Source organism: Mixophyes fleayi, chromosome 7 (genome assembly GCF_038048845.1).
Source record: "Mixophyes fleayi isolate aMixFle1 chromosome 7, aMixFle1.hap1, whole genome shotgun sequence".
Classification (NCBI taxonomy): domain Eukaryota; kingdom Metazoa; phylum Chordata; class Amphibia; order Anura; family Limnodynastidae; genus Mixophyes; species Mixophyes fleayi.
Window position 1 is genome coordinate 118,996,062 of NC_134408.1, and position 19,528 is coordinate 119,015,589.

General features: G+C 37.7%; 1 protein-coding gene across 3 annotated transcripts in view; it reads left to right on the forward strand.

Annotated features, from left to right (window-relative positions):
• The window catches only part of ZNF385B (zinc finger protein 385B), a 433,027-nt gene that overhangs the window by 115,699 nt on the left and 297,800 nt on the right, over window positions 1–19,528 (forward strand). The window contains exon 1 of one of the 3 annotated variants that reach the window (XM_075180556.1): window positions 16,137–16,500. The exons of 1 other annotated variant lie outside the window; for it this stretch is intronic. In XM_075180556.1, the coding sequence (XP_075036657.1) occupies window positions 16,463–16,500 (38 nt within the window). In that variant the 5' untranslated portion in view covers window positions 16,137–16,462. Of the gene's footprint in view, window positions 1–16,136; window positions 16,501–19,528 lie in introns of those variants that run through there. One more of the 3 variants, XM_075180557.1, reaches the window with a different exon arrangement.

Here is a 19,528-nt window from a genome sequence, read left to right on the forward strand (position 1 = left end):
TGTTCTACATATGTTCAGTTTTTGCAATCCCTGTCCTTTATGCTTAAAATATTTACTGACCTGTATTGTTACTTTCTGCTGTTATAAATAAAAAAATAATAATAAATAAATAAAAAAATAAATAAAAAGATTTTGAAATCTCTAACAAATCTCAAAAATATTATACATTCAAAGGGGATCTTTCGTACAGAACTGTCCATTTACCTTGAAAGACATGTGAATGTGTCCTTCCATTATATCTTGTGCTGATTTGTTTTATTGCATAATATGTCTCAGAGTAAGTTCTACAGCTGAGTATATTTATATTGGAAAGATAAAGGCTTTCAAATGACTATAGGGAGAATGAGCACTATACACTTGCAAATGCATTGAAAATTAATTTGATTCAAGTGCGGAATACTTAAAGGATTTAAGTAGAATAAAATAAAGCAATGATACAGCTAACAAATAAACGAACATTATGCAATGGGCAAACTAGACGTACAAATTGCTTCTGCTGGTTCCGAGTTAGTAAGGTGTTTTGAAAACTGCAGATATTTTGACCCTGGTCCAGTGGACCCCATAGACACAGGTAAGGTAACGACATCCTGAGATGGCTTAGTTTGCAGTGACAAGCTATGTTTTTTTGCTACCTATTAAACTGCTAGCATCACAGTCCCCACAGAGGTCTATAAGGACTGTGGTAAACCCTTGAAATGTAGGTTGAAGCAGGAGAAATCTTTGATTTCACTTGTGTTAACTGCTTCATAAATTGTGCGATGGTCGTTATCCGCTGTTTTCATGGCTGATCGCACTGTGATAAATAGACCCCTTAAATAAGAGGAGCTACACAGATTGCTGTTCCTAGCAAACAAATGGCTCCTTGGTTTCATATGGGGTCTGGCACTACAAGTGGTCTAACTCTGGCTAAACCACTGGGCTTTACAGACATCTGTACACAACCGTGACCAAAACAAAACTGTGTCTATTACTAGAGATGTTCACTGACCCCCGGATTTTGATTTTGGTTTTGGATCTGGATTAACTTTGTGTTTTGGTTTTGGCAAAACCGCCCTTGTGTGTTTTGGTTTTGGATCCCGTTTTTTTTTTTTCTTTCTAAAACCACATAATGTAGCTCTTTTTTTATCCCTACATTATTATTAACCTCAATAACATTAATTTCCAATCATTTCCAGTCAATTTTTGTCAACTGATAAGAACACTGCTACCCCTCCTGTCTCGGTATGAGCAATGGCACTGAGCAATGTCACTGGAGACTGGAGAGTGACAAGAACACTGCTACCCATGTTTCTGTATGAGCAATGGCGCTGGATCTCCAGGGGTGGAAGGTACTTATGGAATCCAAAGCCCAAGATATCCGACAATGCAATGATGACGTTTTGCCTCAATTCAGATTCCAGGACGCGCAAAAGTAACATGCCGTCTCGTGAGCCTACTCAGATCCCCTAAGTTCGGGTGGCCTCGGTTTTCAGAAAACCAATCCTGAGTATCTCTATTTGTAACCTACTTCTCTTTAGATTGTAAGCTCTCTAGCACAAGTATTTACCCCATTTCGTTAGATCTTTACCCCTAACAAATGATACTGCTATATCAAAAATAAATGGGTGAAAGTTATGGTCAATATTTTTTAGAGATGAGCGGGCTCGGATATCTGAAATCCGAGCCCACCCGAACATTGCCGATCCGAGACAGATCTGGGTATTCCCGCCAATTGCAAAACGGAAACCGAGGCTCTGAGTCATAATCCCGCTGTCGGATCTCGCGATACTCGTATTCTATAAATTCCCCGCTAGCCGCCGCCATCTTCACTCGGGCATTGATCAGGGTAGAGGGAGGTTGTGTTAGGTGGTCCTCTGTCCTGCTATATCTCGTGCTGTGCTGTGCTGTGCTGTGCCGTTCCGTGCCGTGCCGTACCGTGCCGTGCCGTGTCCTGTGCTCTGTGCTCTGTCCTTCCGAGTTCAGTGGTGCTGCTGGGTCCTGTGCTGTGTCCTGTTCAGTCCAGTGGTGCTGTGTCCTGTGCTCTGTCCTTCTAAAGGCATTGTTATTTCCCCATTATTCCCAAGTTATAAAAAATGTAAAAAAAAGTCATAAAAAAAAAAAAATTATATAAAAAAGAAATTAAAAAAAAATATCCAAAAACAATCCTGCAGAATAAGTCCATTGGTACTGCAATATTACAAAGTTCACTGATTCAGCAGTATAAGTCCAGTGGTACTGATATATTACAAAGTTCACTGATTCAGCAGTATAAGTCCAGTGGTACTGATATATTACAAAGTTCACTGATTCAGCAGTATAAGTCCAGTGGTACTGATATTACAAAGTTCACTGATTCTGCAGTATAAGTCCATTGGTACTGCTATATTACAAAGTTCACTGATTCAGCAGTATAAGTCCAGTTGGACTAAAAACAATGTTGTGAGGTGTTCAGAATAGACTGGGAATTAGTGGAAATGATTGTTATTGAATGTTATTGAGGTTAATAACAGCGTAGGAGTGAAAATAAACCCAAAAACTTGATTTTAACACTTTTTTTTTCAAAATAAATCCGAATCCAAAACCTTAAATCCGAACCAAAACCTTTCGTCGGGTGTTTTGCGAAACAAATCCGAACCCAAAACCTCAAGCAAATCCGAATCCAAAACACAAAACACGAGACACCAAAAGTGGCCGGTGCACATCCCTAATATTTTTAGGGAACCCAATTAAGTGTTGACTTCAGTAGATGAGAATTTTCTCTGCAAATAACAACATAACATAAAATATATTGTTCTCAAAATAATAGATTTATTGCGATCATCACAATAACGTGGGCAGAATAAGCTGGAGGTGGCAGAACACTTGTTTTTCTAAACTTTTGTTTCATATGTAATAAGCGCACTCTTTTTAGAGGGACACCATGGGACCCAAAATGCAATGATCTGCTTTAAATTGGCCTGATCTCCCAGCAAGTATTCTTGTACACTCATTAAATTGCTACCAAAGCCATTGCATTTGTTACCCTTTGTCAATTTTAAAAGCGTGCAGGTAATTGCAGCATGACACCAAACAATATGATGTCTACAGAAGATGTGTGATAAAAGACAACATACAAATGTATTTCTTTATGCAGTGTACAATCAGTAGAAATATTGAGCATGTTTGTCTGGGCATTAAGAAAAAAAGAAAATATTCTGTACAAATGGTTTGTAAAATATGCATAACAATTCTTCCACTCTATTTCTATGCATCTTTACAGTTTTATTATTTTTATGTATTATATTATTTTTCTGTTAGAGGCTGCTATACACTCTGCTGTGGTTACATCATACTTGCCAACCTTTCCTCATTGGCTTCAGGGAGATCCCGGGGAAGGTGGGCGTGCGGGGGCGGGACTTGACAAATCACATCATTTTGACCCCGCCCCTGAACACGTGACACAAGTATGATCAATTTCAGCAGTGGACAGGGCTAAGATAACACTTACTACAGCCTATGATTTAGAGGAGTGAACGGGGCAGGGAAGGGGTGTTTGGCCATAGTCAATGTACAGTAAGGGTGTGCCAAACTGAAGTGCACATAGTCATGTCCGAATAAAGTTCTGAGCATCTCAAATTCACTTGTTTTTTATGTGTCTCTTGCTCCAGCTACAGGACTAGCCTAAGTTCTGATTACTAGTGATGACAGTTGCGTATGCATGCTATAACATGTGTTTGCAATTAGGAGTAACTGTAAAAAAAAAAATATTCTCAGTAGACATTAAGAACATCTTATTTATGTATTTTATGGAATACATATATAGAACATGTATTTCATTGGGGGGATGTAGAAAAACCCCCACTTTTTTCATATTTTGTCATTAATGCCTATATTATTATTAACGTGACATTAATTACATTTTTTTTCTCTGTGCGTTCTTATGTGAATTTATAATCCACATAAGTATTGGACGTATCCTGCACTGTTTTGTGTAGTAGAGCACAGCAGACTAAACACCTGAATTAATCACCGCACATATCTTCCGTTCTCTTCCTTGTTGAATTCGATAGTGCACAGAGCCGATTTACATTTTTAAACAAACACTCATTGCGCTCAGAATGCAAGACTTGATGAATCAGACACCATGTGCTGACATTCTGAATCTGCAGTCTTACTAAGAAGTTGACGCATAAAGGTTAAATGACATTTATGATTTATAGCTGTGACTCCACCTGCAGATCATAGTCTAAGTAACACAATGTGATTACATGTTGTACATACTTCCAAAACAGAGTGGAACATTTTTGCTCAAGCATGACACTGGATGCCCCACGAATAGTTCATTTAAGTATGAGGTGGGAATGATTACCATATTTGTTTTATAGGTTTGCTCAGTGTCAGTGAAATGCGAGGGAAAAGCTAGCTACCTAGTTACAGCAAATGTCATAGCTAGATGCCCATCATACAGACTATTGTCAATCTTGCAAAAGACAACATTGTAGCCACATATGGTACTGGTTGCAGTAGTGAGAAAATGATTAAATACTACATTATAATACTACATTATACAATACATAACAGTGGCTCAAAACAATCTCACATACCTTACAACATTTTGAAAAAAATTCAGAACAAAATAAACTCCGCCCCTGAACTTCCCTAGCCAAGCATGTGACCGGACTGTCCATGCCTCCATTTTGTCAAAGCCACACCTTCATCCAGAATGGGGCAGTTGGGAAGTATAAACTCACTGTAGAAATCATTTCTTAAATAATGTATTATGTATCTATTAATCTTTATATAGCAGCAACATGTTATAGATAATATTCAATCATTCACATCAGGCCTTACAAACATTATTCCTTGCCACATATACACACACATACACGGGTATTTCGTTAGAAGCCAATTCATCCACCAGTACGTTTTTGGACTCTATTAAATAATTTTACTGAACAATTTTTTACGACAAACGGTAAAACAAAATATGAAATATATCACATGGATTGTAGTGGAGGTGGGGGGCTGGGGGTTAAATACCATCAACAAAAATCATTCCATAAAGGCCATTATTTAAAAATATAGAAAAGCACTAAGGTGCAAAAGTGCGGGCCCACAGTGTAATTGGCATTTTTTGAGGCGACATGCATATTTCAGATTGTATAGGGCAGCACATGGATTTGTGAACTAAGATGCCAGTATCTGTAGGAGTCCACACAAAAAAAGCCCATACACTTAAAACCAGTTCTGTATAGAAAGAACAATGGGTTATAAGCCTAGAATAAATGTACCAAATACACACCAAAAAATATCCAGATGGCATTTTATTAAAATCTGTAACACAAAAAAAAATACAGAATTAATACATTAGTTTAACTTTAGAGTTAATTGTTTTTGCAGATAGACTGTATGGGGAGAAGTGAATTCAGCACAAGGTCCAGTAGGAGCCTCGCACGATATATATCTCCCGGGGATGTTCGGTACTAATATTTTACTGATGTTTGCTTGCACCACCTGTGTTAGGTACCATAATACCCAGTAGTGTGCACAGCCGCACATCCCACATAGTTCTTATAGAACATGGCGTTGAAATTAATTCCCCCTATAATTTAGACAATTAGGGGCATGTTCAATTACTCGCGGACATCGCAGTTATGCCGCAGTTTCGCAATTAATACCATCAGTTAGTACGGTATCACAACAACGCGGATTTCCCTTTGCAGCCCTATGTGGGGGCGAAGGTAAATCGGTGATGTTGCTGTCTCCGGAACGGGCACTCTGCACACAATTGAATATGCCCTTTAGAGTGCAATGTGTAACATTACATGGACTTGGCTTTATTATTATATGTTTAACTGTTTTTCTATATGGATTAATTGTATTACAATATAAAAAATATATACAAAAAACTTCTTTTTATTATATTAGGTGACACGATGTCACCCAATCAGTGTCTTAGGTGCCTCCAAACTATGGCACCCCAGCTGACCTAGGAGTATTAAGTGGTAATGTCAGCCCTGTGAGATATAAAAGAAATGTATTGTCTGCCCATATATTTTGAGGTTAGTAAATTTCCTTTATTATCTTCTATATACAATCATAAAGTTATGCACATGACACACATCTCTGCTAACAGTGACATTTACTTATGCTGGTTTCTCACAAACAAAAGTACAACAGAAATGAATCCGCTTTAAATCCCAAATCCTTGTGCACTGGTTAATATTTTAGTAGTTTTATTACAGCGTTACCACTCATTGCTAGTCGTTAGGCTACTGTTATCACCGTTATTATTTTCTTACCACAAAATTTAAATTGTTATTAATAAATAACAACCATAACAATTTCAAAGAACTAACATCCCCTGAGTCCAGCTGTAAATGCAGAATTTATGTGGTATAACCTAATTAAATTACAAGCTTTGTATTGGACCTTAGTATTTCCATTTTCAAAGATGGGTAAATCTGAGCATTAATTGCCACATTGAATGCCACAAAAGTGGAATTATTATTGCATTGTGGCCCATTCACAGAAACATAGAGACATAGAGCCTGATTCATTAAGGAACTTAAATTAAGAAGTTTCTTATTTCAGTCTCCTGGACAAAACCATGTTACAATGCAAGGGGTGAAAATTAGTTTTCTGTTTTGCACAAAAGTTAAATACTGACTGTTTTTTCATGTAGCACGCAAATATCAACTTTAAATTTCAGTGAACAAATAAGCTATCAATTGTTTGGGTGCTACATGAAAAAACTGTCAGTATTTAACTTTTGTGCAAAACAGAAAACAAATTTTCACCCCTTGCATTGTAATATGGTTTTGTCCAGGAGACTTAAATAAGAAACTTCTTAATTTAAGTTCCTTAATGAATCAGGCCCATAGATGGCAGATAAGAACAACTTGGCCCATCTAGTCTGCTATTTTTAACCTATGGTAACTTCAAACCCTATTTGATCCTTAGTACTTTGTAAGCATACCTTTATGTCTATCCCAAGCATGTTTAAACTGTATTAGCCTTTGCCACCTCTGATGGGAGGCTATTCTACTTACCCACTACCCTTTCTATGAAGTTATTGTTCCTCAAATTTCCTCTGAACCTACTTCCCTCCAGTTTCAGTGCATGTCCAGTCATTAGTTCAGTATTGCCATCTGTATTATTATATTAACACATATGCTCACAAATCATTTTAGACAAAACATTTTAGCACAATTTGTAGGAACTAGACCAATGCATCATACAGTCTACACATTTTCAGGAAAATCCCGAGCCTTGCAGTCCAATGGCGTATGTCCCACTCAAGGTATGTGTCTACAACTTTATGTGGGTGTGGTCTGCACAGGGTGTGGTCCTCCACTACATCAGTGATTACAGCCCTTCTTACTGGTCTGCAAGACAGACATTAGGCCTAATTACAAAGAGTTAAAGTACCTAGGCACATCAAAAACTAATATTTGGAGGTGAGGGGTGCCTAGATTTGCAGAGGTGTGCCTAGAATTCCCCCAAAGAACATGGGCTTGCTGGATAAGGTATTTTCTGAGAATAATAAGTTTGCACCGGCCAATGGAGTCAGTTTGGCATATTTACAGCTTTCCTCACTAACTGCAGAGCAGGTGGGGGTCCGCGGTGCAGAGATCGCACTGCCCAACTAAACTCATTAGCACACTAGGTACTCTGAAATAATGACCCTCATTGGTGAACAGATTGAATGGGTATTTATTTTTTCTTACAGCCTATACTTAATAAATAGAATTAAACCTCAATTTCCCATTTGTTCCTCATCGACGTAAATACAATTTTATTGAATATTAAACATTGAGCTTTGACTGAAATACTGATATTGTTTATTCATAGAACATGTGTTTTAACCATTTTTATCAGAACAATATCTCCTTGGCACAGTATTTTTTTAAGTGCTGTAGACAATTATTTTTGAGGCAATTATTTAAACCTGACATTTGACATTCCTAGCACTCTGCTCCTCGTGTGCCTGCCAAACCGTTCCAGGTATTATTGTAAAATGTATTTTTTTTCTGTCAGTGGCTCAAAAATGGTCTCATTGATCATTTTTAAAACCACACAATGAAAATAATCAAGTGATCAATCATAAACAAAAGGTTCAGGCGCCTTAAAAGGTTTCTATTACAAGAAAAAATACCTGCTAGACAAACATGAAGGAGTTCAGCAATACACAAAAATTGACATTCCGGGACATTGATAATTTTATGCTGCTTACTTGTAATTTCAAGTTCTAAAACAGGTGATTTGGCTTTCACGTTTACGAACTAGCGAAACTAGTCTAATAATCATACACATAAAGTATGTGACACAGGCACTTACAGATATATGGATACTAAGATGGAATGTTGCTTAGAACAGCGGGAGGTATGAAAGTAAAGTTCCAAGTTCCATTGTTTGCTGAATAGACATTAGCTATAATCTTACCCCCTCTATATCTCAGCCTATATTATACTCTGACATATTTGTTTTTAACTTATACAAGTACAAGGTCATTGAGTTTGGACATAGAAAGTTGGGTGATGATTTGGTTTGTACAAAACAGCATTTTGTTCAATAAGGTCCATTTAATAATAAATAATCCTTCTGTCTTTCCTCCCGACTTCTACTCTGTCCCTAGTTTCTTCTGTCCTACATCATCATGGCTTCCTTCAGGGGAAGCCTGGCAAATTTTAGCCCGGAGGTAGGGGTAAGACTCGACTCAGCCCAACCTGCCCCTGACTTCCTTCTTACTGCCATCCTGGCTTCTTCATTGAGTAAGGTGGGGTAGTAGCAAGGAATAAAAACACAGAGATAAATCCTCAATCCCCCCAACCTCTGGTCCCTACATTCCTCCCCTTCTACTCATTACTCCCATCCCCTCCATACCCTATAGTTCTGAAATGTTAAAACAACATCTTTGCTGTTCTGGATAATTACACAATTATCTTCTGAATATGATAGAACCATGAGAGTGTTTTTGTGTTCAGCTGTATGTAAACACGTGTTATTTGTTATTGATTAACCTCTCGAGATTTTGTAATGCTTTTCATTGAAAAAAAAAGATGTTCCTAATAAAAAGTTTATAAAAACAAACAAAAAAACACAGAGATAATTTTAAGCAGAGATAGAAACAATGTTACACTATTCAGTAAATAACTAAGATCCTTTGAGTCAGTATTGCATGTGGCATGGTGACACAAAAGACGATCAAGCAATTAACTCACAAAATGCTTATTTATTTGTGGATGTGTTTTTAAACTTAGAGAGAATACAATCTCCTGAAGAATACAACATCTAATTGGATGTAATGGATTTGTCAATTGCATTTACAAAACCCCTACTAGTAAAGTAAACATATATTTAAATACAGTTTTCAGATTTTATAGCCATCTTTAATACTCATAACAATCACTGGGAGTAAGAAATAAAAAGCAAGGTCAGCCAAAGATATAAAGATATATCAAAGCATAAAAAGGAAGAATAAAGAAACATAATAAAACTACAGTAGCTGCAAAGAGCACAGTTAAAGGACTAAGTTGCTAAGCTGTTCCAATGTGCCTTAATGACCTCTAGCACAGGAAACTTCTCCTATAAATATCACACTAACAACAATTTAACAATCTATTGTAGCATACCACTCATAGAGCATAGCACACAACTTTCCTGAATGAAAAATTGGAACAGATTAGGCAATGCCCTGATATGCCCAAACCACACCCGATCCGCAAATGTCATGTTTACTTCATGTGAGACTACTTACTGGCAAATGTAATGGACCATTGGTCCTCCCACCACAATATGAACAATTTTATATCTGATCACCCACGAAAGCCATCACTAGCTCAGAGACCATCCTATGCCAGCTCTGAGCTGGAGCACAATTCAGTTCCTTTTGTAGAGTGTAATTGCTTTTGTAAGTGATTTTGACCTTGTAATGGCTGTTGGTGCCAGACAGTGGTTTGAATATCTCAGTAACTGTTGATCTTCTGGGATTTTCACACACAACAATCTCAGTTTACAAAGAATGGTGCTCAAAACACAAACTATTTGTTGAACTTCCGTTCTGTGGGTGAAATGTCTTGTTAATGAGAGAGATCAGAGGAGAATGGCCAGATTGGTTCCATGTGACAGAAAGGCGACAGTAACTGAAATAACCATGCATTACAACAGTGGTGTGCAGAAGAGCATTTCTCAACGCATAGGACATCAAACCTTGAAGTGAATGGGCTACAGCAGCAGAAGAACACTCTGGGTTCCACTTGTCTGACAAATCTTAATTTTTGCTGCAACATACAGATGGTAGGGTCAACATTTAGAGTAAACAACAAGAAGCCATGGGTCCATCTGCCTTGTGTCAACAGTGTAAGCTGTTAGTGGTGATGTAATGGTATGGGGAATGTTTTCTTAGCACACATTAGGCCCCTTAGTACCAACTGAGCATGACTTAAATGCCACAGTCTACCTGAGTACTGTTGCTGTCCATGTGCACTGCTTCATGGGCACAGTCTACCAATCTTCTAATGGTTACTTCCAGCAGGATGATGTGCCATGTCACAAAGCACACGTCATCTAAAGCTGGTTCTACGAACGTGACAATGGGCTCAGTGTACCCCAATGGCCTCCACTGTCACCAGATCTCAATCCAATAGAGGGCCTTTGGGATATGGTGGAACGGGAGCTTCGCAGCATAAATGTGCAGCTGACAAATCTGCAGCAACTGCTTGATGCTATCATGATGCCAACATAGACCAGAATCTCTACGGAATGTTTCCAGCACCTTGTTGAATCCATGTCACAAAGAATTCAGGCTGTTCTGGGCCAATGAGCGTCCTATGCATTACTAAAAATGTATATGTATATTGTTTATATACAGTATACACTTTGGATTTCTTTTTGCATTATTTATGTATGTGATTTATTACCAGTTTTCAATTATTTAAAATAGATATTTATTTAAATAGAGTGATCCGGTGCTAGATTAATTTGATTTAACAGTTATGCCTTTATATATTTTAATGCTTTTACTCTTATTCCTGTATTTATCCTGATCGTTAGGGTTGTCCACTTACAGGGTTACTGGATCCCCACTGGGCTATGATATATCCAAATATAGACATACATTATTAAGGAGGTGTTTTACACCACAGCTGTTTAATGACAAGTAAGCTCTGTGAAAGCTTCAAAAAGCATGTGGTTGTGGAATCAATGAATACACACTGGTTCACGCTATGCAGCTTCTTTAGCTTTTCCACGACCTACATCCCAGGGTTTCTGACACTGCAGTTCACAGGGTTCTGACACATTTCTTAATCCATCCCTGAGTGTAGAGCCGTAAGTAGTGGAAGCATTTTTTTACTTTTTTAATTCAGTTTCAGCATTTCATAATAGAAGCATTAATCTGACTAACTTCAGAGCGAGACAGCATATCAACCGATATAATAATAATAGACATAAATATAAACAGCAGGATAAATACCCATCTCAATAAGTAGTATATGAAAAGATCATTAGTACAGAAAGTTTCACAAATATTCTTCCAATCAAAAGGCTAAAGCAAAAAAAAAAAAGCAAAAATGAATAAGGATAGAGTTTGACTTAAATTGGATTTTAAAACATTGACACTTAAACAGCTGGAGTGTTTGGGAAGAGAATCTGTTTGCTATCATCTACTTTAATTGGCTATATTAAGGCTCTGAGTCACTTTCAGACATTTTAGGAAAACCATTTTATTTTTTGCCATAACAAGTTGTTGTTGATATAACAGTACTTGGCTGTTACAATATCATGCATAGAATGCACAGTAAGTTATTAACCAGGGGCAGACTGGACTGGGGGGCAGGGGGGCATCTGCCCCTTTGGCCGGTCCCATGGTGGGCTACCTTGGGCTGGGTCATTGGGCCACCTGCATTATTTTCCTTTAAAATAGATTGCTGTATTGAGTTTTGCCCCCCGGGCTAAAATTTGCCAGCCCTCCCCTGTTATTAACTCAACAACCTTGCACTTGAATGAAATACTTACCATAAACTAACAACACACATTAAAAAACAATATCTTGGATTCAGAAACATCTAACTATACTTTAGTACCAATAATGATATCTAATATATTAATCTACACAAGTAGAGTATCTCTCAAAGGAACATTTTTCCATTTGTATATATATATATATATATATATATATATATATATATATATATATATAAAGAGCCATAATGTTAGAAGAAAGGAGGGGTGAAGGGAAACACGGTTATGTCTTTAATTTATTTTTATGTTAAAGTGTATAACAAAATGAAAAATTCAAATCAGAACCATGGTATATTTACTGACGTGCAGTAAAGAATAAGCCAAACAGCAAATTAACAATTATAGGGGTGAACTTGCCATTCTATAGGCAGTGAGTTGGCTTTTACATGGCTGTGAACCCCATATTTCCGATTTCATAACTTCCCTCTCTCTAGATTGCTTGTGATTTCTTGTTTTGTGTTCTAATTGTTACGAACTACCACGTGGAAAGTGGACACATTTTTTACAAGTGGGTATTTTGTTTATTATTTTAGTTCTTAACAGACACATATAATGGTTTTGTTTCGAAAATATAAGGTCATTGTTACTACTTCACATGACTGTCATAAGCTTTTAGACTTTGCAGGAGACATCTTCACCTATAGCAGCTGCCTTTCACGTAGAGGTAAATGCACTCACAGGTACTCAGATGCCCCCAATATTTAATTCAATGTAGTAAAAGCTTATTTGCAGGAACCGGTAGCACGGAGGAAGGAGGCAGGCAGTCAAGCGACTCAGAGAGCTGATAACCAGGGACAGGTTGGAGGTCAGCAGCGAGCATGGAGAGTCACAAGCAGACCAATAGGGCGGGGCTGGCAGCAGACAGTGTTAGTCCAGAAGAATGAGCCAAAAGGTCAGGGGCAATCAGCAATCAAGCAGGGTCTAGAAAACAAGCCAAAGGGAACAGGAATTCAATCAGAGATTTCTCAGCAGCTTAGCTAATGCAGGGTACAAACGCTATGATCGGCAGAGAGGATAAGCCCTACCTGCCTTTTAAAATGATAAGGTCCAATCAGCTGTGGAGGAGAGGCACACCCTCTATGCCATCATAGGAGGCAGATATTAATTACAGCCACGCGCCACGGCAGAGTCGGGACGTAGCAGCAGTGTGAAAGCATCCCGGGTGCTCTGGCAACGGCTGGGACATTATGGCCGGAAGTGACTGCCAGGGCTACAGTCAGGACGTGGCAGCAGCAGTGAGTATACTCCAGACACTGTTAATACTACTTATCCTCTACTTACCCAGAGGTGAACTAGACTTCAATAAACAGAACAAATGTCATGTTTTAATGATGCACTTGTGTCACTGGAAATCATTGGGGGGTTTTGTTAATCAGTCCAAAGGATTTCAATTTGGGAATAATGTAATTTACAAGCTGTGCAAACCACTAAACACTTTTGGTTTGCACCAGTGGCCCTCGATGATCCACCCAGCACACTCGCAGGTGAAGGACCCTCTCGGAGGTGCCTCCGCAAACTAAAAGTGCGTCTTGTTGTATGGAGATTTGGAACAAACTTTAGAGGAATACCATGCAAGAGTGTAAAGGTCCCATCAAAGCCCACCCTCTTAACCGCTCAGTACAATTCATTTTACAATTGTCTCCTAAAATACTGCTTGTTTTGACCTTATTTATATATTATAATAATCATGAGAATATGCAGCTATGGGGTCTGTCTTTATTTTAAGTGCCAATTTTGCATGCGTGAAGCTTTTTATTACTTTGCTTTCAGTGAGCCTGGAGCTGTGCTTTTCTGCCAAAGTGCAACATGGAGGATCATTAAAGTATAGAAGGAATCCCGATCTTTTCCAGATCCAGCTCCAGAATATTATATCAGGAAAAATAGGAATATATATTTTTTCATCTTTCCACTCGTAGTCAGTTTTTCGCAGTTAGTGTAACCCCAGGATATTACATAAAATTTACACATACCAAATATGTGTACTATACTCAAGGTCTGATGCAGCGATTCGATCTAAGAACAAAGGAACCTGGGTGGGTTGAGATCATTCGGAGTGTTTGTCTTAATTCTGTGTGACATTAAAACATAGTTGCATAACGATGTGACACTCACTCTAGAGCAGGAGTCAGGGAACTTTTTTACCTTTTACCCTCAAATATATTTAGATACGCGGACATTACCCTCTTGATTTGAAAGGAAGGAAATCATATATTATTAATTATTGGAATTCAAAATTTGATTTAATCTATTCAAAATTTCTTTGAAAGCTTCAACTTCAAAACTTCAGGTTTTGGAGAAATGATGTTGCTTCATTTTTGATACGAGAGCATCAATATTGGGGCATTTTGATGTCAGAGCAATTTGGATACAGACTTCAGCGTCCAATCGATTTCTCTGCTTTGTTTTTATGTTCGTTAAAGTGGAAAATTCTTGTTCGCAAAGGTAGGTTGTTGCAAAAGGCAGCAACTTTTTGACTGACTGCTCATGTGCGATTTTGATGCCTTTGCAGCTGTTGACATCCAAAAATATGACAGATCTGCTTTGTTTTCAAATGCAATACATGCTTCATTATTGCATTGAAGCTGAAGAAGTGCCTCTGCCAACCCTTGAGGCTCTTCTGGTACAACAGCAATTTCACATTTAAAGGGGTCTACAATCCAACTGACAGCATGTGAATCGGCAGCATTACCCCAGGAATTTCATTTTTACCCCATCTGGGGTAAATTACCCCTGTTCCCTGACCACTGCAGAGGGTCTCACTCAATGTGTGATAGGATATTATTGTGCTGGGGAAGAAATGAGAGCTGTATTTCCCAACTCATCATTCCACTCCCAAAACTCCAAGTTTTAAGCATATCTGTGCTTGAGTACAGTTGATTTAATTAATATCTCTGTCATTTTGATTTAATCACTTGTGCTCAAGCATGGCTTTCTATAAAACCTGGACTCTTAGTGGAGCTTGACACCTGAAGTTGGGAACCACTGAGTTAGATGTATGTAAGACTTTATAATAAAAAAGCAAACACGTCTCTTCAAAAACAATTATTATTATTATTATTATGTTTTACATTTTTCCCTCTTTGTCTACATTTCACCAGCCGTACTTTACATTATAACCCAAATCCAGCAATGACAGCATTTCCTGCATACTTAGGAAGTCTTGGATGTTGGCTATGTTTTGGTTACGGTGTTTGATGGTGTTACCGGGTTCTGGGGTTCTCCCTTGATATACTTGCTTATTACAATATGCTGTACTGTGATAGTACATTATAGAAAGACTTATCATAGTATATAACATTATATTTAGCTGTAGGTGTTATGGGAGCACAAGGATCTGGAATCTAGATACTCTGCTGCAAGTGTAGCTATTGAACCAAGATGTTCTCTAAAGCAGTAGAATGAGGGAAAATGTTCTATGGTGGATAAACCATCATTAAACAACACTGATTTGTTTTACCTGTTGGCAGTTCAGCTGCAAGTAGTCACGTTTCAATGGATCTGCTTCTACAGTATGATCTCTGTGTTCTAGCAAACAGAGGACTAGGAACCTAATAAAACGAGGCCACTAGGCAGCATTATGTTTAAAAACTTCAGTTTGGTTGAAGGCATTAATGTTCTACTTCATATTATTTGCAGTCATATGCAGTACATACACCTAAAAAACTGCATTATGGCAATAGCACAGTAACACTAATATGTGCTTTGAGAAAATCTCCAAAATGTCTTTCTTTTATTTCTTGAATATAGTCTATACTTCAATATATTTAAAGGGTTTGCCTGGATCCGTCTGTTAAATAATCAGTATACTGCAAATTAAAATGGGATTACATAGGAATATCTTCCTTTTTTATAACATGCATCAAAAGTATATATAATCTTTTTTAACTTTTCTTTAATAGCTCTAATTACTCATCACAACACAGAATACTGATTATTTCCTGCCTCCACAGTCCATTATTAGGGCTATTTTAAGTGCATGTTGATAAAGATGACTCTTCCTTCTGTACGGTTCAGAGCTGATTTTTGTGGAACCTTTTATAATCACATGCCTTTCTAAGGCTGGCGTAAATTTGATCACAGTAGCTGATTTCATGCATTGATAATGAAGGCTTAGGTGCCTTTTTTTTTTTAGCCTGCATAATTTCACATCAGGCTTCTGGTGTGACACAGTTCTGCGTTTCAGTCTGCATAAAGACACAGGGCTGTAATTGCTTTGCTTTTCTTTACAAATGACTCAGTGTGCGCTTCTCCTTCCCTAAAATGTTGCCAGCGTGTAAAGGATTTTCAATGAGCATTGAGATGAAGCAGCGTAGACGCTGCTCGAAGCTGCATTGATTTGAAACTGTACAGACCTACAGATGATCGGTGCTTAAGCCAAAGCTCAGTACTTCTATATATTACACCATTTACCTTTTGGAACTTCCGCTCATCGGACTCAGTCTCTGGCTACTAACTAATCATACGCTACTTCCCTGCAAAAATGTGGAGTGGGTTATCACGTCGAGGTAAGCATTCTCAGTGCACGTTTATTCTGCTTGTGTGTTTGAGGAACTGATTGCTGGACAGAGGTTTCTTATTAGGTGTTTATACAAGTATGGCAAGTTAATACAGTCATCTACAGTCATCTGTAGCATAGATGTTCTAAATATACTCCATGTGTTATACCTGTAGTGCAATATTCTACCTGGGCTTTAATTTTACATATCCCTTGTCATATTTATTCCTCTATGGTTATTGGATTATTTTAGTAGCTTGTCAGTTATTGCGTTATAGTTGCTGGTTGTTGTTATTGCATATAATGTATTGCTGTTTGTATATATGTTTTGTTTATTTGCTCTAACATAAAAGATCCATGGTTCCAAAATGCATGTACAAGGATTAACCACAAAATGCTGGAAGAGCTCAGGGTAACTTGGAACAAATCAGCTGGGAACACATTTCACTTGAGCATTAGCAAATGACAAACAAGTGAAAATTACAAGCAAAATGGAAAAGAGAAACCTGTAAGGGCTGGGATGTATGTCTGCATTAGAGAGAGCTGTGGCAGAATAGGAGAGGACTACAGGTTGCAAAAGGCGTGGAAAGAGTGTACGGGGAAAACAATGTTCAACAGACACCTGCTTAATGCAATGCAAAAGTCTTTTAAAGTGTTATATAGTATTCACTGTGTAATTGTAACAACTGTCCTCTAAAAGCAAAGTTACTTGGCTAGGGAATATCATATGTTTTGGTTTGTTTTCAAAACTATTGAATGAGAGTGGTGAATATGATGTAAAGCAGCTAGTTCTAGCTTCTTGCGTTTTGCAATTAGTACTTTTATTTATACTAGGTAGGCTAATGAGGCAGGTGTTTAATGACAGTAGTAGATACAGTGTTGATTTCAATAGAAGAGAACATTCTAGAATTTCCGTGTGTTGTGTGTGTGTGTGTGTATATATATATATATATATATATATATATATATATATATATATATATATATCCAGGGTTGATTTCCCTGACTATATCAGGATCAAACCGATTGTGTTAGCCAATCTGTTAGGTCCCAGGGCCAATATCTTGCCTGAAGCCACTGTGTGCTTTTGAAACCATGAAATTAGTTTTATACTCAGCACATGGTTTCTCATTTAACTGTCTTTTTTATGGTAATGGTCAATTTATGGTTCAGTGAGAGGATTAGACACTGCTGTAGCAGATAGCTACTGCAAAAGGTGTATTTATTGGATTAAAAAACAGTAACTATACTTCATAGAGCTCACCATTTTCCCCAGCATAAATATATACCTTTGTTTTTCAAATGACAGTGCATGTTACATCCCCAGCCTGATCACTTTCAATTAAGATAACCCCACGAGCATGGCTTAGGTGTTTTCATTTTAGCGTTTAATGTAGTGAAGACTGAAGGCATTCTAAGATGACGTTCTTCCATGTTAATCTAAATTGCTTTACAAGCTTTTAAAGACGAGTATTGTGTTGGTCTTTTCTCAAGAAATAATAGAAAGGAGTGAAACAATTAACTCCACTGGGGGCCATTTGCAAGCAAATAATGAAGTTCAGATTGGCACATCTCACTTAGCATTGTATTGTCACCATTTGTAGATTTGTGCCTGGTTGGTCACACTACAATTGACCATGAATTTGCCCATGGGCTCAGAGGGATTTAGGTGCAAATTGTACCCGTGATTATTGACTACTGTATGCGCCAGATTGCAAAAAAAAACAAAATAGTTTTTAATGGCTGTTTAAATCACTGTATAGTTGCACATTTGGGCATCCCAGTAAACTTTTCCCTATTTCTCCTTAAATAATGTTAGTTTGACCATTTGGGTCTTCAAAGGCTTCACTTTTGGACAACCACCTTCATTAAGACCTGCCCTCCATGTAGCAAATACTTTTACCTGATGCCGTAGACTAGAGGTGTCCAAGTTCAGTCCTCAAGGGCTACCAACCGTTCATGTTTTCAGGATTTCTTTAATCATGCACAGGTGAGCTATCTCTTAGGCTGGGTCATTAATTATCCCACCTGTTTCTACAGACAGAAATCCTGAAAACATGAACTGTTGGTAGCCCTTGAGGACTGAACATGGACACTTTTGCCATAAGCCAATTCATCCTGTGAGCTCACAGCTAAAGATGCTTGAATCCATCCAGCTACCTTCAGGGACACAGCATAGAGATTTCCTATTTATTTGCTCTTTAAGTAAAGTTGTATTTAAGTTGCATGTTTTGACAACATACATCACTTTCCTTGATAGATATCCAGTATTGTGGGAAGTATCTATGTATTTGAGGAAAATATTAAGACAAGTATTTGAAATTAATACCATATTTTTCTTTCTTGAAGCATAGATGTTTGAATTCAGGGCAGGCTGCTATGGACCTAGAGAATGTTGATGGTTGAGCCAATAGGAAGCCGATGGTGCCTCATTCATTTTATTGTGTGAAACCATCAGTCACACTTTCCCACTTTATTTGGCAGTTTGTCGTAAAACAGGGGGAAACTAGTATTTATTCCCAGTACTTTTGTGAATATGGAGTTTTTCATAGTAAAAGTGTGGCAGAAGAGCCTCCAATGATTTGGCAGAGCTAAAATAAATAATTGTCACAAGTCATGTGACTCTAGACATGAGTTTGTCAGAAACTCTTCAGGGGTGGGGCTAGTTAAATTAACTCGCAGCCACATTTCTGTTTGTTTGTTTTTTTACCTTTATAAAGAACCTCATATGTGCTTTTAATTACGTTTTTCAGGTAACCTCCTGATTTTATGAACCAATGAGGAGAGAGAGAAAAAAATCCTGTTTTTTTTTTTGCATCAGTAATATTAATTGAAAGTTTTTTAAGCTTATATGGGGGGTACAGAAAGTAAGGGGGAAGGGTTAAACAAGGGGTGTACAAGGAGGGTACATGTCTACTCAAGTAAACAGGCATATGTATAATATTACCAAGGCAAGTATACACAGTGGAAAGAGGTGAAAATCTTGTTTTATTTAAACTGCTTTATCTCAAAATTAGCTGAATAGATTCCCTGTAACATTGAAAAATAAAT